This window comes from Elephantulus edwardii, unplaced genomic scaffold, assembly GCF_000299155.1.
Source record: "Elephantulus edwardii isolate Elephantulus edwardi_28Jun2011 unplaced genomic scaffold, EleEdw1.0 scaffold00296, whole genome shotgun sequence".
Lineage (NCBI taxonomy): Eukaryota > Metazoa > Chordata > Mammalia > Macroscelidea > Macroscelididae > Elephantulus > Elephantulus edwardii.
The window spans coordinates 2,018,304-2,039,452 of record NW_006400046.1 but is presented as its reverse complement, the minus strand read 5'-3'; the positions used below and the strand labels follow the sequence as shown (position 1 = coordinate 2,039,452).

At 50.7% G+C, this 21,149-nt stretch overlaps 1 protein-coding gene across 1 annotated transcript in view; it reads right to left on the bottom strand.

The window, feature by feature from the left end:
- The window catches only part of CACNA1A (calcium channel, voltage-dependent, P/Q type, alpha 1A subunit), a gene marked incomplete at its 5' end in the record, with an annotated part of 317,117 nt that overhangs the window by 84,513 nt on the left and 211,455 nt on the right, over positions 1-21,149 (bottom strand). Inside the window, 3 exons of the mRNA XM_006900825.1 lie at positions 4,387-4,516; positions 6,987-7,122; positions 10,162-10,625. Coding sequence (XP_006900887.1) covers positions 4,387-4,516; positions 6,987-7,122; positions 10,162-10,625 — 730 coding nt within the window. The remainder of the gene's footprint in view (positions 1-4,386; positions 4,517-6,986; positions 7,123-10,161; positions 10,626-21,149) is intronic.

Below are 21,149 nucleotides of genomic sequence, written 5' to 3'. Positions count from 1 at the left end.
GCACTTCCTTCTAGAAAGATTTGTTTGTGCTTTTGGCAGTCTGTGGTATATTCAATACTCTTCATCAACGGCACAATTCAAAGGCACTGATTTTTCTTGCGGTTGTTGTTAGGTGTGGTTGAGTGTGACCCACAGACACCCCATGAGCAACGGATCTGAACCCTGTCTTATCCTCAGTTTTTCTTAAGTCTTCCTTATCCACTGTCCACCTTTCAGATGTACGAGAAGCAACTGAAAGTACCGCGGCTTGGCTCAGGCATGCCTTCATCTTTCAGCTAACATTCTGGCTCGACAGTATTTGAAAGAGGTTCTTGACAGCAGGTTTCCCTGATGCAATACATCTTTTGACTTCTTGACAGATGCCACACAAAAGGACAAATATCGTAGGATCCCACATGTTGTTGTTATGTGCCATCAAGTCACTTGCGACTCATAGCGACCCTATGTACAACAGCCCTAAACTCTGCTCTGCCCTGGGCCAATTGCACTGTCTCCGACACACCCACCCCGATTACCCCAGCCACTGAACCAATCCACCTCATAGAGGGCCTTCCCCTCCTGCGCTGTCCCTCCACCCTACCAAGCATGATGTCCTTCTCCAAGAACCGGTCCCTACTTGCAACATGTCCAAAGTACGTCAGACGGAGCTTCAGAATCTTTGCCTCCAAAGAGCAGCCCAGCTTCACCCTCTCCAGGACAAACCTGTTTGTTCTCCTAGCAGTCCATGGGATAGTCAACACTCTTCCCCAGCACCACAGCTCAAAGGCATCAATTATCACTGAGTTACACATTTAAAAACGGTTAAGATAGCAGAGTTTATAATGTGTGTTGTTTCACTACAACGAGATTCTCTGGAGAGCTTAATCGATTTTTGTTGTGTGCTGTTAAGCTGGGATTGACTCATAGCTGACCCTGCAGTGGGTTTTCAGAGGCAGTAAATCACGTGGAAGGAGACAGTCCATCTTTCTCGTATGAAGCAGCTGGTGGATTCAAACCGTGTGCCTTTGGGATTGCAGTGAAGCTTCTTACCACTCGGCCACCAGAGCTCCCTTTTATAAATTATGTTGAAGCAAAGGGAAACAGCTGACATTTAGATCCTTCGATCAATAAAAATGGCAATTTCCCATGAGTTAGACTAATCTAAGAAGGAACAGAGACTCAATCATAGCCCCAAAGCAAACCCAGCACCCTGGACCAAGCCAGCCCAAAGCAGCATTGACTCTAAGTCATGGTGACTCTTCACTGGGTTTCTCAGGCCATAAATCTTTACAGGAGGCACTGTCCAACCTTCTGCTGAGGAGCTGGCCCAACCACTGACCTTTCAGCTAGGAGCCCAGCCTGTAACGCACTATACCACTAGGACTTCTTCCATCAACATCTAGGGAATCACAAATCAAACCTCAATGAGATCCTAACCTGCACACACCCTGTTGGCCAACTGAAAGGGCTGACATCACCCAGTGTTGGTGAGGACACAGAGCCATGGGAGTGCTGAACGCAGTTGGTGCAGGCGTTCTGTGCAGGACAGAGAACATCCCGGCCGGATCCAGTGCAGCTGACCAGTGAAAACTCTAGGATCTAAAAACTCTTCCTTCTGAGTTTATAGCCTATAGACATCCTTTCGCTAGCACCTGGGGGACATTTCCACGAGGAGGCGGGCAGCGGTTTGTGAAGGAATTGCACACCGGATGAGCCTAAATGCTTGGCAGCGGGAAGGCAGACAGGGAAACCGTGCCAGACAATATTAACATGGAATATTAAACAGCAGTGAAAGAGAATGGCCATCCTTACCCACAGTGATACGTGCTGACCTCACAACACACTGTGGACTGGAGAAGGTGTGGTGTGGAATAGTGTCCCTTGCTTAAGTTTGAGTCCACTCAGATGTCCCTCAGAAGAAAGTCTTGGTGACCCACATGAAGAACCAGCCAGTGGAAACCCCACGGGGCACAGTTCTATTCAGATGCACGCGGGGTCCCCGTGAGGGCCTTAACTTGTTGGCAACAACTTGGTTTGCTTTATTTTCTAAGTTAGGAAAAGTTGGGTTGTGCTTATTTTTTTTAAAAAAAAATTTTATTATTTTATGTGTGTGTACCCGCAAATGGGATCTGACTGGTACAAAAGATTGTCCCTCCTTCTCCAGCAAACCATCTGGTGGATTCGAACCATGCACCTCTGAGACTGCAGTGCAGCTTCTTGCCACAAGGCCATGAGAGCTCCCCTGGAAAAGGTTGTTGTTTTTTAATTTTTTTTTATTTTAAATAAATTCTAGGGTTCAAGGATGCATGTGTAGGTGGGAAAATGAGAGAAAAAAAGGCTAAGAAATGGTGACCCCAATGGTGCTGGGTGTGGTGTGGTTGTGGCCACCTCTGTTGTAGTTGTCAGCTGTCATCACATTGACTATGACTCACAGAAGCTCTATGAACGACAGATCCGGGCCTGCCCTATGTGGTGCCGGCCTCGCAATCTCTGTCCCGCTGCAGCCCACTGTGCCGCTCGCTGTCCAACCCATCTCATGGACAGTGACTAGCTCTGGTCAGGGCTTCTTCTCTACTGACACGGGGGCGGGCTCACTCTCTGGGCGAGCTGCTCTGTGGACCACGGGGTGCTGAGCGGCATCCACGAACCCCGACTCCCTAGATGTCAGGAGCAGCCACCTGCCTCCCCAGCTGTGACACCCAAACATCTGTAAGCATTATCCTGGGCTGAGAGTCCATCTTCAGTGGGAAGACAGGGGTGAGACAGGGGAGGGATGACACCCTGGGGCAGCTTCCACTCTATTTCGTGCCCTGGACGGTGGTTACATAAACGCATGTGCTTGAAATCCTTGTTAATGGATCATACGTGTTTTATGCACCTCACAGAGGCAGGGTCTGTTGCTGGGGAGAGGAATCTGGGCACTGGCTGGCAGTGGGAGGGGGATAAGGGACCAAACAATAAACAGGGCTGGTCTGAGCCCTGTCTAGGTCCCCCATGCCCTGGCAGCTGCTCCCTGGCCACCCAGGCCTGTCTCCTTCTTGCTTGAGAAGGGTCTTCTCCAACTTCACAGCACTTGTTCCACAGCTGGAGCTTTGCTGGCCCCGCTTGGGGTGCCCCTGCCAGAGCTCTGTTCCCAGAGGCCCCCGGGGACTATTAGGCAGCAGACAAGAATTGACTGGCCACGAGGCCCCCTGACCCGCCCGGCCCCAGCCTCCTCTGGGAGCTGTGTTCTAATTATTTCCTTCTCTCCCCCCCGCCCCCATCAGGTCCCTCGTGGGCCGGCAGGCAGGGAAAATGCAAGGTCAGCTGCGGGGGGTGGGAGAGCCAGGCCTGATTTATGGGGCTCGCTAGCCTTGCCAGGGCCCTAACCTACTTAGCAGGCAGCAGAGCCTCGTTCCAACGGGAAATGCACCTCAGGGCAAGGATGAGGGGAGGCCGCGAGAGGCGGACGAGGAGGCGCACTGCTCCAGTCTCTCGGTGTGTGGCCACGCTCCTCCCCACCCGCCCTGTGCGTGGCTCAATTTCCTCCTTTGACCATGCATGTCCTCATGCTGTGTGACAGGAGCAAAGGAGTCACTGCCGTCCAGTCCCTGGTATACATGAGGCACTCAATAAACTGTAGACAGAGAAGGGAAGCAGCAGGAGCTGGGTGAGGACAGAGGTGCAGTTCTGCGTGACCCTGGGCCTTCCTGAGCCTCAACTTCCCCATCTGCCAAACGGACACTTGGGAGGGTTTTGCTGTGATGAGGTATTGAATGCAAACCACCTCACCCCAGGGCTGCACTTGGGACATCGCAGATGCTCAGTTAATGATGGGTGTTACCTGGTCCTGGACTAAAGCAGGGCTTACTCTGCAAAAGGCTAATGATTTTGGCTTTTCTGGTCTTTTTCTTTTAAAGCTGGTCCTGGACTAAAACAGGGCTTACTCTGCAAAACGCTAATGATTTTGGCTTTTCTGGTCTTTTTTCTTTTAAAGCTTTATGTCAAACTGTAGCTGGGTGCAGAAGGAATTGAGAGGAAGACCTCAAGATCCCTGCAGGGCCGGGAGGTATCCACATCCTGTTAGGCTCCTCCTTCTGTCAGGGACCCCTAGTCACCTCTTGGAACATCCTGCCATTGAGAGCCCCCCCAAGATTGGTGTTTCCTCTCTCATGCCAAGGGGTGCCCAGCAGTGGTGCCCACTTGATATCCACTTGCCAGGCCCCACAAGAGTGGCAAAGCTGGGCCCTTGTAGGAGGGAGGACGCAGCCTTTTTCCAACCTGCATTGATGTGTTTCAATATTTTGATAATTAGTTCATGCAACCCTGTTTAATGTTGCCTCAGAAGGTGTTCCCCAACCTCTTCCAGCTACAATCTTTCTTGGATGACGGAAGAGGCGAGGCAGGGGCCTGCTTCGTGGGACTCACATTGTTCCGAGGTGCGTTGGGCTGCACAGGGTCCTCAGCAGCCAGGGCGATGCTGCTCATGGCAATGACCATGAGGATACACATCTCAAAGTAGCGCAGGTTTAGGATGTAATGGCACAGGCGGCGAAGGCTGTCGGAGACAGACAGAGGTCCACTCAGACCACAGGCTCCTTTCATAATGCCCTTCCTTTCATAATTCCCACCTATCATCCTCGAGCCCTTGATAGTTCCAACCTCCAAGGCAACAAACCATTATATGTAGAATTATATATAATATGCAACAAGCCATTAAGCAGCTACAGCTGGAGGCCCTCTTGAGTGCCTGGAACCCCAAGACTCAGGGAACCTCAACTAAGGAAGATATTCATAGCCCTGTTTATAAATCCTTATAATTTCTCTTTTTAAAAAATTATTATTAATTTTAGTGAAAATTTACAGAGACTTTGGATTTCCATTCATTCATTGTTGCACTTTTCTCCCTGCCCACCCCTCCCTGTCAGTTCACTCCTCTCTTTGAAAAGTAAAAGAAAAATTCTTTCATTGTTATACAATCTCTCCCCGCAAGTGTTATAATTTCTAAACAACCTTCACACAACATCTTGAATCCCAGGTTGGGTTGAAGAGATAGTGCCTTAAGTGCTGAATATATATAAAAGCTTTTTATTACTGGAGCATCCTATATCTGCTATGTAGATGACACAACCTTGCTTGCTACAAGCGAGGAGCACTTGAAGCATCTGTTGCAGACCTATGACTGCCTTTAATATGGATTGCATCTCAACATCAAGAAAACAAATGTCCTTACCACTGGGCCAGTAGTCAAGACCATGATAGATGAGGAAATGATTGATATTGCCAATAATACCATCCTATTTTGTTCCACAACCAACACCCTTGGTACCAGCAGTCAAAGAAATCAAGACCTATCACACTAGGAAAATCTGCTGTTGGGGACCTCTCCAGAATACTGAAGAGTAATGGTGTCAGTGTGAAGACTAAGGTGCACCTGATCGAAGCCTCGGTCTTCTCAATTACTCGCTATGTATCTGGAGGTTGGACAAGGAGTAAGAGAAGAAGAAGAAGATGACTTTGTGTGGTATTGGAGAAGAGTAGCCCATGCATTGAATAGCCCATGGATGGCCAAGATAACAGATCAGTCTATCTCAGAGAAAGTGAACCCAGAGTGCTCCCCAGAGGCAAAGATGGTGGGACTCTGTCTCACATACTCTGAGCCAGTCTGGAGGGGCCAGTTCTGGGAGAAAGGACATCATGCTTGGAAAGGTGGAGGGTCAACGTAAGAGAAGACGACGCTCGACAAGATAGATTGACAAAGTGGCAACAGCAACGGGCTCAAGTGTGTCAGAGACGGTGAGGATGGCACAGGATGGGCCAAGGTGTACATAAATTGTACTAAGTGTTGCTGTGTTATCAGCTGTAACAACATGGCCATTATGTAAAAGTATGGGATAGGTAGACAGATTTTTTTGTTTTTAATCGGCTGTGTGATCTGAGGCAAATTATTTAGTCCTTCCAAGTCTCAGTGCCCTCATCTGTGAAAGGCATTTTCACAAGATTAAAAGAATTAATAGATGTTTGACATGAGGTTGCGGCTCAAAAAGGTTAAGTTACTGAAATGAGAGGTTGCGGGCCTTCTCAGAGCCTGTAGACGCACAAACGGGACGATACGTAGCTACTTAAGCGCCAAGGTGAAGTGATAATAATGCTGTAAGAATGAAAATTCAAACCGACTGAAGTTCCAGTGGGAGACACTGGTTCTCTGTGTGATCTCAGGTAGGTGACTTTACCTTTCCAGACCTCAGTTTCTTCATCTGTAAAATGGGAATGAGGATAGTACCGGCCCTGTAGGGCTATGGGGATTTTTACTCAGCACAGTGCCTGGCACAGAGTAAGTGCCAGATAAATATTTCTCTATTGTATTTACTTGCTAAAATAAGCAAGCCAGCTGGCTAAAAAAAAAAAAATAAAATAAATTGCAACGCACAGGGCAGGTCTCCAAGAGGCAGGTTATAAGAAGCAGTTTGTCTCAGCTTATCTGACATGATCTTTCTTTGCCACGAAGCATTTGGAGAGGACAGGACTTTCAGAACTACCCTTTGTAAAAGCCACCCCTGAACCAGCCTGGGATGCACGTGATAAATTCCCCTCTGAAGCATTCCTCCTGCACAGCACAGCGCAGAGAGGCATGGGAGGTAGAGACGGTCTTCCCAGGATGCAGACCCCGGAGAACTGCAGAAGTCAAGCCAGGCCCAGGGCTGCCCTGGACGGCTGTGCGAATCGCACACTGCACAAGGATGCCACTTCCCGGCCTGGCCTCTCGCTAGCACAGATTTGGAACAAGCATTTTTTTGTCGATGACTGGAAGCTGTCTTTTTTTTTTTTCAAGAAAATGAGTATATTATGATCATCTTCCATCTGATGAGAACTTGAAAAAGAGGCCCTTCTGAGGTAACTCTCCGAGCAGTGGCCCGGCTGATCCCACTGTCTTCACTGGCCTGGCCTCTGCCTGGCCTGCCTGCTGGCCCACCTCCCTCGTGTCAGCGGGCCCTCGGGCCCCGGCACTCGTCACGTGTCATACTCACGGGTTGGTCGTGGACAGGATAAACATGGAGCTGTAGGGGGGCATGGGCTTGGGGCCGTCTTCCCCGGGGTCATCGTCCTCCTCCTTCTTCTCTTCTTCCTTTTGTGGCAGTGGGTCTGGGTTGGCGTTTTTGTTCACTGTTGGGATAAGAACCAACATTGGGCTCCTTCTATAATCTCCCACAAGCCCCTGGGCTCCTGTGTGCCCCCCCCCCCAGAGCAGGTAACAACCAGCCAACACTTCTGAAACGCCCACTGTGTACAAGCTGTCACATTACGGCTCCTGATCTTCAGGTGACTTTATGAGGCCTGTACTTGGGTTATTTCCACGTTACAGATGATGAGATGGGCACAGAGAGGTGGAGAGATCTTTTCAAGGTCTCAGCTGCAATACAGCAGAGCTTGGGGTTTGATCTAGGGCAGCCTGGCCCCACAGTGCCTGCTCCCCACCACTCTACGGATCTCATGGAACTCTCACGGAAGTTAACACTGTTCAGCTGTCATCCCATTTGGCCTTCAATTGTCACTGTCATGGGAAAGCAGGCAGGGTAGTTTCCAACAGCCCCACTTCACAGATGGGAATACTGAGTCCCTCCACAGTCAAACAGCAGGGTTGCCCCCAGAGAGTGTCTCTCCTCTGACTGGATACCTGAGTATCCTCAGTCCTGCAGCTCTGCTCCCCAACGTGCCCATGGGCCAGCAGGATCCCCTTCTTTAAAATGAATATAATGGCAAGCCCTGACTTGTAGGACCGTGGTGAGAATTTACTGAGCAAATCCAAGGAAACAGAACTGACACTAGCGGATCTGAGCTACTTTTAGCCTCTCAGGAAATAGTATGCTCAGTGGGTTGTTTTAAATTCTCATAGCTACTTTGATTCTACTCTCCAGTGGGCAAAACCTGTTAATCTTTGATCGAGCAGAATGTGTGCTGGTCGACCTGGCAGCTACAGGCATGGGGGAGTGGGACACGGGAGTGTAAACTGAGACATGGTGTAAACGTCAAAGACACGCCAGGTTCCAAAGACCGAGTGTGGAAAACAAAGTCAGACGTCTCATTGAGCATGATTTAAAAAAGGGTGATTTCATTCAGAAACAATCATTTTATATATAAGATTAATGTTAAAAAAGTTCTGCTGCTTCATTTTGGCTTTTATTTATGTGGCTTCTAAATAAAACACTAGTTACTGCCAAGCCTTTTCCAACTCATAGCACCTGATGTGTGTCAGGGCAAAGCTGCGCTCCACAGGGTGACCCCGTGGGTGCCAGGGCCGAGGTGCACTCCACAAGGTGATCCCGTGTGACAGGGCGGAGCTGTGTTCCACTGGGGGACCCCCATGTGTGACACAGTGGAGCAGTGCTCTACAGGGTGACCCCAGGTGTTCCAGGGCAGAGCTGCACTTCACAAGGTGACCCTGCGGGTGCCAGGGCAGAGGTGCACTTCACAGGGTGACCCCGGGTGTGACAGGGCGGAGCCGCACTCCACAAGGATTCTAATGGCTGTGACCTTTCAGAAACAGATCGCCAGGCCTTTTTTCTGAGGTATACCTAGGTGTTTTGTAAACTCCAATCTTTCGGCTAGTGGCCGAGTGCTTACTACGTGGCTATTAACCACACTAGACTCACTGCTGCATTTGAATGGACTCCAGGTCATAGTGACCCCACCCCCAGCACAGAGTCCACCGCTGCTCTGTCTGCCACGCAGAGGTGGCTTGTGTGGTGCTGGAAGCAACACTACTCATATCTTACAAAACCAGCAGAAAGGTGTATGGTGCCCAAGGGGTCACCTTCCCAAGGAGGGGGGAAGGGGTGGGGAGAGAAGGGTGAGGGGGGGGAGGGGGAAACCACAGGATGGCACAGTTTGGTGGGTGGAGGGAGGAGGGTAAAAAATGGGAGCTTGAGAAGATGGGCTAAGGATGGGCATAGTTCAATGATGATTCATTTTATAAAACACCCCCCCACACCCCCCAAAACAAAACAAAAACACAATGCAGGGGAATGACTGTATGAAACACAATGTGAAGGAAGGAAAGTGTGAAACACTATGTATATGAGTTCTGTATGCAAACTAATGAAAATAATTTTTTTTAAATTGTATTATTTTTACGTGTACCGTCAAATCAGATCTGAATGGTACAGGAGGAGATTGCCCCCTCCTTCTCCAGTAGAGCATCTGGTGGATTTGAACTGCTTACCTCTGGGATTGCAGTGCAGCGTTTTGCCACTAGGCCACCAGAGCTCCCTTAAAAATAAAATTTAAAAAACCCTCCAAAACACAACCCCACACCCCCAGCAGAGTGACCCACAGCGGCCAGGTTTCCGCAGAGCTTCTAAGCAGCGGGACAGGCCCTGCACTTCTGAAATAACAGGTTCTCGAAAACCGTCTGAGGAAGCGTGGGAACACTGTTCGACAGAGTCCCTGCAGATGAACGGAACATCACCACACTGCTTGCAGCCAGGGGCCTGGACGTGGTGGCGACTGTGCGGACAAGGCCGGGTTTAGACGGCAGATCTTGACAGACGCTGACCGCCTTTACCAGCCACTGGCCTCTCCGGTGGGCATCCCAGTGCTTAATCCACTGTGACACCAGGACCCTGTGTGGCTACTGTTGTCCTCGTTCTGGCTGCTGAGTTGGAAGCGACTCATAGCTGACCCCCCAGCGGGTCTGCAGAGGCAGCCAACTGCATGGGAGGAGACGGCCTGCCTTTCTCTCACAGAGCAGCTGGTGTATTTGAACCGACTGCCTTTGGGTTGGCAGTACAGCCTCCTTACCCCCCAGACCACAGAAGCCCTCCTATATGGTTACTAGAAAGTGTCAAATGACATGAGCTCCGGGTTGTGTTTTGAGGGGATGGTGCTCGCCTATAGAATCAGCAGTTCACCAAACTTTCATCTAAGTAAGCAATTCTCTGCTCCTCGAGCTCAGGGGCTCCCCAGCTGTGTGTGTGGGGAACTTGGCCGCAGGACACACCGGTAACCCTCACTGAGCATGGTGTGTGTCAGGCCCTGTATGTCTGCGGTCTCATCCAGACCCCCGGCAGCCCGTGCAGCAAAAACTGTGTTTCGTCCCATTTTACAGGGGAGAAAACTGAGGCCAGTATCTCGGGGCTGGGATGCAGCCTGGCTCCCGGGACGCATGGTCTCACTCAGTGGCGTGTAAGGGTCAGGGTGTCTCACCTTGGACGACAGTGTGGTTGAGGGGGGCCGGGCAGGCGGGGGGGATGTCCACCGCGGTGTGGCCGGGCTTCCTGGCAGTCTTAGCTGAGTTGGTCTGGGAGCTGCTGGGGTTGGTGACAATAAGGCTGTTCTCGGGAGTTTTGGGGGGGCCGGGGTTTGACGGGTTCCCCGGGTTGTTGGGCGTCCGGCGGCTGGCGGCGTTCTGGGGGTTGGCGGCCGTGGCGGGTGGGGCTGGCGTGGGCCCGGGCTCGGTGCTGTTGCCTGTCCTGGCCGGGCTCTGGGGCAGGCCCGTGTGGCCAAGGCTCTCATGGGGATTGGCTGACTCCGCGGTGGCCAGCTTGTTGTTCTTCATGTTGTCGATGTCCTCGGCCAGCGGCGGGTCTTGGCGGCCCAGGTCTTGCTGGATCGGCCGGGTGGTCGACAGGTTGGGGCCTGACACGGGGACCCCAGAGCCCTGGTTCTCTCTGAGGAAGACAGATCAATGAGAAAGACCCACCAGTTGAATTAGGGTGACAGAGACCAGCTATTTCACCCAAGAGTCCCCACCAAGGTTCTGACCTGCAGACCCGAGATGCTGAGGGCAGTTGATTCCTGTTTAGAAATCATGACCTGGGACTGTCAAGTGACAGGTGTGACTGTCAAGTGACAGGTCTGGTAACTCCCTCTCCTTATTTCTTCCTGGGCCCTCCAGGTTTAACCAATATGTGGGTGACACGAACCCCATGTGACCTTGTAACTTCCCATCCCTCAGGATACCGCCTTGATGCCTCCTTTGCCAGGAGGGATGTTCCTGGGGACAAGCTCACTCCCTCGGGCAGAAATGGGGCAAATCATTGGGAGAAAGGACCTTCCACTGGAGCCTGGGACCCCTCACACCAGCTCATGCTTCCTTTCTGTCTGCGTCTCCTGGGCAGGATGGGGCGTGTAGCATTTGTGGGGCGGGGGCACAAGCAGAGCCAGGAGATCACCTCTATGGAGGAAACGGCACCTGGTTTGAAAGCTTGGAGCGTGGATGGGCCCTCCCAGCAGCACAGTTTGCATGTGATTGACTTTAGAACCACATGGTTTGAAACACATGGGTCTATTTATACACAGATATTTTTTTCTCTCCTTTTTTTTTGGTCAACCTAAGTGCTGTGTATTTGTTTTTATATCAGTTATGTCCATGGGGTTGGTTCACTCCCATGCTACCGAAGGGTCATCTGTAAAGGATAATCAGCCTGTGTTCTGCGCAGGAATTCTGTGTTCCCAATCCCTGCCTTAGTCAACTATATATTGTTAGGTGCTATCAAGATGTTTGCGACTCACAGTGGCCCCATGTACAAGAGCCCTAAACCGTGTTCTATCCTGTGCCAACCTCACTGTCTCTGACACACCTACTCCCACTACCCCAATCACTGAATCGATCCATCTCATCGAGGGTTTACCTCTCCTGCACCATCCCTCCACTCTCCCAAACATGACGTCCCTCTCCAAGGACTGGTCCCTCCTTGCAACATGCCCAAAGTATGTCAGACGAAGCTTCAGAATCCTTGCCTCCAAGGAGCAGCCCAGTTTCATTCTCTCCAGGACAAACCTGCTTGTTCTCCTAGCACCATAGCTCAAAGGTATCAAATCCCTTTCTATCATCCCTGGTTATTGTCCAGCTCTCTGGCTCATAGCACATAGTTGTGAAGACTACGGCTGGGATCAGGCACACCTTAGTCTCCAGTCTGACGTCACTGCTCTTCAGGACTCTGGAGAGATTCCTGACAGCTGACTTTCCCAATGCAATTCGTCTCTTGATTTCCTGGCTGCTGGTACTAAGAGTATTGATTGTGGAGCCAAGCAAACTAAAACTGTTAACAATCTCAATCTCTTCACTATCCATTAATAAATAATACTAATACTAAAAAGAATAACAATAGACACTTCATAGACACTAAAATCCTCAGCCAATCACCAGCAACATTTTACAGATGGGGAAAAAAACAAAGCTCAGATAGGTTAAGACTCTTTCCCAAGGTCATACAGCAGTTAAATGAACAAAATAATTTCCCAGGATGGGGGACCTGGGCAGAAGGGATGAGATGGGCACTTCAGATGCTCAGGTGTGGCCTTTTGTGGGGGGATGGGAGGTGACAATAGAAAGGAACGAGCAGAGTGGCAGGAGGGAGGAGGCATGGGAAGATGGGGGAAATAGCCAGTGCAAAGGCCCTGGGGTGGGGACCACACTGGTGGGGTGTGAGGAGCAACAGAGAGGCAGATGCTCCCAGATGTGAAAGGGGGTGGGTGAGAGTAGGGCAGGAGGCATGAGTTTGGTCCCCGAAGTCAGTGAAATAGCTGGTGCGTACAACCAGGGTTCGAGGCACAGAGTCTGAGCATGTTTGGAGAAGATGCCCCATTGAGTCTGACGAGCTTCTCTGCCTCTATGCCCTGGCATGCCAGCACCACCAGGCTCAGGGCTCAGTTCTGTTTGTGTCCTTCAGGCCCCTGTTCCCCGTGCTCAGAGCAGGGCCGGGTGCACACTCCTTGTCAAAGGAGCAGCTCACAGCCCATTGTGCAGATGAGGACACTGAGGGCCTGGAGAGACCCACATGCCCAGAATGCTCCCTGGGCCTGGCCTCCTTTCATTAGCAGATTTACCCAAAGTTCCCCAGAGGCCCTGAGAGTTGGGGCCAGATGAGGGGGTTCTGGGGTCCACTGGAGTCTGCCCTTGGTGGACACAGATGCAGGTTTTACCCACTGCATGAACTCCACGTGGTCAGATTGTGCTCTGTTTGCACTTAGAAATATCTTCTGGGCCCTTAACTTCCAACTAAGGGGTCTGTCCTCCTCCAGGTCCTGGGCCCAGGCCCTGGCAAAGTCTATCTCCCCAAATGCCAGGTCATCTGCTGTCCATCATCTCAAAGACTCTTGTCTCCTGAGGCTCTGTGGTCCAAAAGGTCTCCCTCACCAAGGTTTGGCTCCTTCTAAAAAGCGCCCCATGCTCTTCCCCGTGCCCCCACTTCTCTTTGCCGTGCTGTGTGCCTTCCGGTTGATTCTGACTCTTAGTGACCCGAATGGAGAGGGTGGGACTTCCTGGCTGCAGGCTTTTCTCGAGTGGAGTGTCTGATGGATTGAACCGTCAACCTTTCAGTTAGCAGTCCAGTGTTTAACCACTGCACCATGAAGAGCTCCTTTTACACATTATGCGTTCATCTAATTCTCAGATATCCCTAAGAGGTGGGTAGCCTTGCTGTTCCCCTTGAACAGAGAGGAAAAGCCCTGCCCAACGCTGGCAGCACACTGTTAACTGCCACGTGGCGACGTGCCTTTCCAAGCAGCCTGCAATCTTTCCAAATGCCTGGCACCCACCGGGTGGGGGCTCAGAAGCTGGGTCCTGACTCCAACATGGCGGGGCGCTGAGGTGCTCACTGACATCACCAACACAGAGAGGGAGGCCCTGGCCAAACACAACGCGTTCTCTTCCTGACAACATGGTCAGGGTGAGCATACCACGGCTCCCCTTTTACAGGTGAGGAAAACTGAGGCCCAGAAAAGGTAGAGTTCCTTGCTCAGAGCAGCACTCTTGAATTCTTCCTTGGGCTGTCACCCTCACGCACTCAAGAAGCTGGAATTGGGCACAAGAGGGTATCTAAGATGTGGACACGCACCCAAAGCCGAGGTGATTATATCCAATCGTGGGACCCGCGGAGCCTGGCCAGCACCCACCGATGGGGCCACACAGATTGTGAAGCATGACAATCTCTTGTTGTTGTTGTTGTTATCTGCCGTCGAGTCGCCTGCGACTCATAGCGACCCTATGTACAACAGCCCTAAACTCCGCTCTGTCCTGTGCCAATCGCACTGTCTCTGACACTCCCATCCCGATTATCCCAGTCACTGAATCAATCCACCTCCTAGAGGGCCTTCTCTCCTGCGCTGTCCCTCCACCCTCCCAAGCATGATGTCCCTCTCTAAGGACCGGTCTCTCCTCACAACATGTCCAAAGTAAGTTAGATGGAGCCTCAGAATCCTTGCCTCCAAGGAGCCACCCGGTTTAACTCTTTCCAGGACAAATCTGTTTGTTTTCCTAGTAGTCCATGGTATTCTCAATACTCTTCTCCAGCACCACAGCTCAAAGGCATCGATTCTCCTTCTATCCTCCCTGGTCATTGTCTAACTCTCTGACAATCTCTAGCTTTGGTAAATCTTTACACAGGAAACTTCTCATTTTCCTCTTGTGCAGGGATTGGTGGACCTGAATTACTGACCTTTCTGTTATGTGGACACATTACCCACTATGCCACTGGGGCTCCTTACACCACTCTCTGAAACCACCTAACGCTTAAAAACCCAAACCCTAAACCTCCCAAATCACCCTAGTTTCCCCTGGGATGTCCCCCACTGGCTACAACCACTGCACCAGCTCCCTCATTTTATTTTTACTTTTGAACTTGCAAGAGTCCTTTGGTGTTTTTAGAAGCAGAAGAGAGAAGAGATAATTTATATTCAGACTGAACTAGGTAAGTGGGGTGCTTCTATTAATACTTTCTGGAGGAGAAACCAAGGCAGTTCAGATGCCACCCCGAGGCCAGGCAGGGAGAGGGACAGGTCTCTGCAGATTTTCACTCCCAGCTGTGTGATCTTGCCTAGTGTGATCAACCTCTCTGGGCCTCAGGTTCTCATCTTTCCTGTACTGCGAACACTGCGCTGAAGACACAGGGCCCAGTCCAAGTTCAAAGCCGCCCTCCCACTGATTAGCTTTGGAACTACTGATATGTCACTCAACCTCAGCTTCGCATCCATAATGGGGCGGGCACCTCCCTGAGTTGCTGTGTGAAGCTGCTGTGTCCATGAGTCAGTCCAGAGACACGGGTAATGTTGCCCAGGTCTTGGAACCTTATGAGATGCCACCTGCTGGCTCTGGAAACTTGCTCGAGATCCCTAACTACCGACTGCCTTCCAAGTTCTCCTTTTGGGAATGTCAATGTCTATCTCACACCTGTCCCATCATTGCATTTTGGAAGCAAATACTTTGTCCTCTAGCTCCTGGGTTTGCAGGGGGAGAGGGATTTTTGTCCCCGATGGACCATCCGCAGCGTCTCCCCCAAACCTTGACACGGAGATGGTTCAGAAGGTGAGATGTGGGATCGTCAAGCTGATGCTCTAAGGGATAAGCCTTCCCCCCCCCTTTTCTTTCTTTTTACTAAATTTTACTATTTTTGTGTGTGTGTACCGACCGTCAAATCGGATCTGGGCGGTACAGGAGGAGATTGCCCCTCCTTCTCCAGCAGAGCATCTTATGGATTCGAACTGCGTACCTCTGGGATTGCAGTGCAGCTTCTTGCCAGTAGGCCACCAGAGCTCCCTCAGAGGTAAGCCTTTTGAGGATGATGGGATGAGGTGAGTGTATTCTGCACATGGGGAAAGACATGAATTTGGGGAGAAGGGGAGAAACAGAGGGAAGACCACAGTGGGCTGAATGGTGGTCCCTTCCTAGCCCCCAGAAGACAGAAATGTCCACCTGGAACCTGTGAATGTTGCCTTCTTTGGCATAAGTGCTTTTGCAGAGGTACAGAAATGATGTTCATCATAGAACAGAGTTCAGGTCTTCCGTGCAAAGCTTTCTCTGAGTTATATTTGACATGACAACACTTAACCACTGCTAAATGAGACTAGTGCTGTTGTATCTGGAGGAACATTCTTCCTCTTTGTCAATGAGCTGTATGAGGTAACCTGGGTTTGCTGTGACGCCAAACCTTGTGCCATGGGGGTATCAAATACCAGAATGTTTTCCCGTTGAGGACAGTGTTTGGTGGAGCTCCCCGTTGTAAAACAGGTTGGGAAGCAGGAGTGGCATCCACGTCCTAAACCACATGCCTCTGGAAACTATAAACTCGGAGAAACAATGATAGCTATGGAACGGCATTAGGTCTTTTGTTCATAGAATCCCTATGAGTCGACCTTGACTTGGCAGCAATCAACAACAACAACAACAACAACAACAACAACAACAGGGGTATTTAAGTTAAAGATCTTGAAATGAGATCATTCGGGATCAGAGAAGACCCTAATTCAATGGCAAGTGTCTTCAGAAGTTGTTGTTGTTATGTGCAGTCGAGTCGCTTGTGACTCATAGCGACTCTATGTACAACAGCCCTAAACTCTGCTCTGTCCTGGGCCAATCACACCGTCTCCAGTACACCCATCCCGATTACCCCAGTCACTGAATCAATTCACCTCATAGAGGGCCTTCCCCTCTTGTGCTGTCCCTCCACCCTCCCAAGCATGATGTCCCTCTCCAAGGACTGGTTCCTCCTTACAACTTGTCCAAAGTATGTTAGACGGAGCCTCAGAATCCTTGCCTCCAAGGAGCAGGCTGGTTTAACCCTCTCCAGGATGAGTCTGTTTGTTTTCCTAGCAGTCCATGGTACCCTCAATACTCTTCTCCTGCACCACAGCTCAAAGGCATCAATTCTCCTTCTATCCTCTTTAGTCATTGTCTAACTCTCTGATGCATAACAAGTGACAGCAAAGACCATGGCCTGTATCAGACGCACCTTAGTCTCCAGAGTGACACCACTGCTCTTCAGTACTTTGGAGAGAGAGGAAAACACATGGAGCAGATGACAAGGTGAAGAAGAAGGTGGCAGAGAAGGGAGAGTGACGCATCAGCAAGTCAAGGGCTGCCAGCAGCCTGGGAAGCTCACACAGTGCTGGCAGCTGTGAGCGGCAGCCGTAAGGTGTGGGCAAAGGACTGGTGCTCCCAGGCCTGCCCACGAAGAGCTCCCCAATCTGAGGGACTCGTGGGGCTTGGTGAGAATCTGCGCATCAATGAGAAGTTGGGAGGGAGTAACTTTTCATTGTTTACAGCATGTCATTCCCCCTACCGCCAATACCAGTGCCGTAAGAATGCAGGCGAGCTGCAAACTCAACCCAACCCAACATTGCTCAGAACTGACTCATCACTTACTCTCCAGGGGGTTTCTGAAGCTGTAAATCGCATGGGAGGAGACTGCCTCTCTTTTCCCAGAAGAGCTCCTGGTGAGACCAGAGAGGCTGGGCCTTTGGGTGAGCTGTGTGACTCCCTGTAGGTTATGCCACCAAAGCTCCTTTCTCGATTCCAAGAGAACCCAAATCTACTGGTTAAAGCCTAAAGTGGCCACACTAACCAATGAAGCCATGAGAAACCAGGGTGAACTCCGTGAGAGCATTATGCTAACAGAACACGGAGCGGGAACCTTACATAGGGACGTCATCAACACCCTGTGATGATGGAAGGGGGGCCCGCAGGTGGACCTCACAGGGAGATGGCAGACCCTGCCCAGATGGAAGGGAGCCTGCAGGGGGACCTCATGTGGGGACATCAGCCCCTGCCCAGATGTAAGTGGGCCTTCAAGGGGACCTCACAGGGAGATATCAGTCCCTGCCCGGATGGAAGGGGGCCTGTAGGAGGACCTCACATGGGGACATCAGGCCCTGCCTGGATGGAAGGGGGCCTGCAGGTGGTCTTCACATGGGGATATCAGGCCCTGCCTGGGTGAAAGGGGGCCTGCAGGGGGTCTTCACATGGGGATATCAGGCCCTGCCTGGATGAAAGGAGGCCTGCAGGGGGCCTTCAAGTGGGGACATCAGCCCATGCCCGGATGGAAGGAGGCCTGCAAGAGGACCTCACAGGGATATCCGTCCCAGCCTGGATTGAAGGTGGCCTGCAGAGGGACCTCACGTGAAGATATCAGCCCCTGCCTGAATGGAAGGGGGCTGCAGGCTCCTGTGTTATTTTGCTTTTTTTTTTTGCTTTTGCTTTTTCAGAGGCTTTGTCTGCTCCGTCTGTCAGGGGAGTTTAACAAGCTACGCCTGCAGTGGTCTGATACCTATCACTAGGAGGCTTCATTTCCATAGGGTCTCCAGGGAGAGCTCAACGAAGGCAGAAACCTTTGAAGCTAGGTCCCTTCCTCCTGGGTTCTGGGTTAATATATCTGCCTTTTACAGACAGCTGGCCACAGCCTTTCCTCAGCTATCACTTCAGAATCCCTCTGCCAGGGGCTAGCCTGGATTCTCTGGGAAGACACAGCCACCACCACTGCCTGCTTCTTTGTTGTGTGCTGGCTGGTAGGGTTCTAAGGACTTGGATGCATTCACTAATTTAATCTCCACAGTAACCAACACGTTAAGTGTGTGCTATGACCAGTCCCATTTTACAGATGAGCAAACTGAGGCCCAGCGAGGCAGTCATTCGTCCAGAGTTACCCCTCTGAGAAAGCACTGAACTGCACCCTGATTTATGTTAGACCTTTTGAGCCACAGGGCTACTTGTTTTGTGTTTTGTTTTTTTCTAAAGGTGATGAATAGCTTGGGGTGTGTGAAGTTGGGGTGCTGTGAGAATCAGGGTGTTAGAGGAGAATGCTGTTCCCTCGCCTGCAGGGTGAACTATGCACTATGCGGCTCAGAGGCTCAGCATCTGTCTCCTGGCTCTGTTTGCAACATGGGTTGTCATGGTGATGGCGGCACTGGAAATGGGATGCAAGCAGCTGCGATCCTAATTCTGCATGAAGCAGGTCTTGGCACAAGTTCCCCTTGCTTCAGGGCCAGGCCTGGCAGGAGGCACTGCCCAGCTGCCCGGGAGCGGGGACGCTCTGTGATCCGCAGATGTTCAGTCTCTGGGAGACGGGGCAAGCGCCTGTTCCTGGCCAGGCTGGGGGAGATGCTTGGTGGGGGTCTGGGCTCAGACACCATTTCTTTCCTTCCACTAGAGGGTGCTCCAGTTCACGTCTGGCTCCAGATTCCAGGGAAGGGGATGGGGGCATTCAAAGCTCAAGACATTGGAAAGGAGGAGATGAAGGTAGAAATGGTGGGAGTAGGCAAAACAATATACCACAGCAACGTCCTGCAGAAGACAAAGCTCAGAGCATGCTGGGGAAAGACCCAAGGAATCAATCAAGACGGAGCAACAAAAAAGGAGCACTCTGGGATTACTCTGTCCTCACACAGAACCCAAACACCTTTTTATTATATTTGAGAATAAACTTTTACCTTTGCCAGCCTTGTTTTTTAAAAGTGGACTTATGGGACGTCTTACATGGTGTTTTCTCTCTCTCTCCCTCCCTCCCTCTCAATACTAGTTTATTTAAAAAATTCGAATACATTATTTTTGAGAACAGATTCTTCCAATTTTTCTTACTCCCCACCATGGCTCTCCTGAGAGTGCCTGATCTTCACGATATTTTATTTCCAAGGAGCATTAGAGAATTTTGAGCAACAAAATGAACAATGTCCCTGCTCCTGGGGGCTGGCTATGCCTGTCACCAGGGAAGTGTGTGTGGGTGTGTGTGGGGTCCTGGTTCGGACAGGAGCCACTGCCAAGGGCCTGGGGTAGAGGTGGAGAGACTTCTTTCCTCTGAGGAGCCTGGGATCAGGGCTCAGGAAAACAGGATTCTTAGTACACTGTTACTTGAAGCCTCAGTTTCCCCATCTGCGGACAGAAGAGTTGTGTGCAAAGATCCTTTGCAGCAGTAACAAGGTTAGGGATCTCAAGGAGTTTTCCATGTCTGTTGATGAGAGTCACAAGAACAGTAACAGCCAGCATCACCACACGGTCTAGTTGGTGATGTGCACACGTCAGAACAGAACAGAGTTCCAGAGGGGTTTTAGTGGCTCACTTTCAAAGAAGTGGATCAACAGGTCTCTCTTCTGAGGTGTTTCTGGGTGGCCTTGTACTTTCACTTCACAATCCACTGTGGTGTGAGTTTGTACTAGGCAGGGACATCATCATCTTCATCCTCCTCCTCTTCCTCCTCACAGCGTTTATTGAGTACTTAACAATCTGCGTTATGCAGATGACACAACCCTGCCTACTGAAACTGAGGAGGACCTGAAGCATTTGCTGCAGAAGGTCAAGGACTGCGGCCTTCAATATGAATTGAAGCTCAATACCAAGAAAATAAAGATTCTCACCACTGAGCCAATTGGCAGCATCATGCAAGATGGTGGAGTGATTGAGATTGTTAACAGCTTTAGTTTGCTTGGTTCCACAATCAACACTCTTGGTACCAGCAGCCAGGAAATCAAAAGACAAATTGCATTGGGAAAGTCTGCTGTCAGAGACCTCTCCAAAGTCCTGAAGAGCAACAATGTCAGTCTGGAGACTAAGATGTGCCTGATCCAGGCCATGATCTTGGCAATTACTTGCTATGCAACAGAGCTGGACAATGACTAGGGATTATAGAAGGAGACTGGTGCATTTTTAGCATCAATTTTCGAGCCAACTGAGCATTACCAATTGAGCTGTGGTGCTGGAGAAGAGTACTGAATATACCATGGACTGCTAGGAGAACAGACAAGTTCATCCTGGAGAGGGTGAAACCAGGCTGCTCCTTGGAGGCAAGGATCATGAAGCTTCATCTGACATACTCTGAACATGTTTCAAAGTGGGGTCAGTTCTTGGAGAGGGATGTCATGCTTGGGCGGGTGGAGGGACAGCGCAGGAGAGGAAAGACTCTCAATGAGATGGATTGATTCAGTCACTGGGGTAATGCAGGTAGGCGTGTCGGAGATAAAAAGATCGGCAAGGGACAGAGCAGGGTTTAGGGCTGTTGTCCATAGGGTTGCTACGAGTCGCAGGCGACTCGACGGCACACAACACCACCACCACCAATACTCTTTGTGCTGCGGGTTGATTCCCACTTACAGCAACACTTTATCACAGAGCATAATTGTCCTGCTGGGCTGTAATCTTTATGGAAGCAGAATGTCACATCCTTCTCCTAAGGAACAGCTGGCTGGTTGGATCTGCCAAGTACTGGTCAGTACCAGTAGTGAAAACAGTTTTTGTGAGTTACTATCGAGTTGATTTCCTCCTCATGCACGCAGAGCAGACCCACTCCATGGGGTTTTTGAAGCTGTGACCTTTTGGAAGCAGATCACCAGGCCTGTCTTGTAAGGCTCCTTAGGGTGAGTTCAAACCACCAACCTCTGGATTGATAGCGGAGCACTTAATCGTATGCATCATCCATGTGCTAGAGACG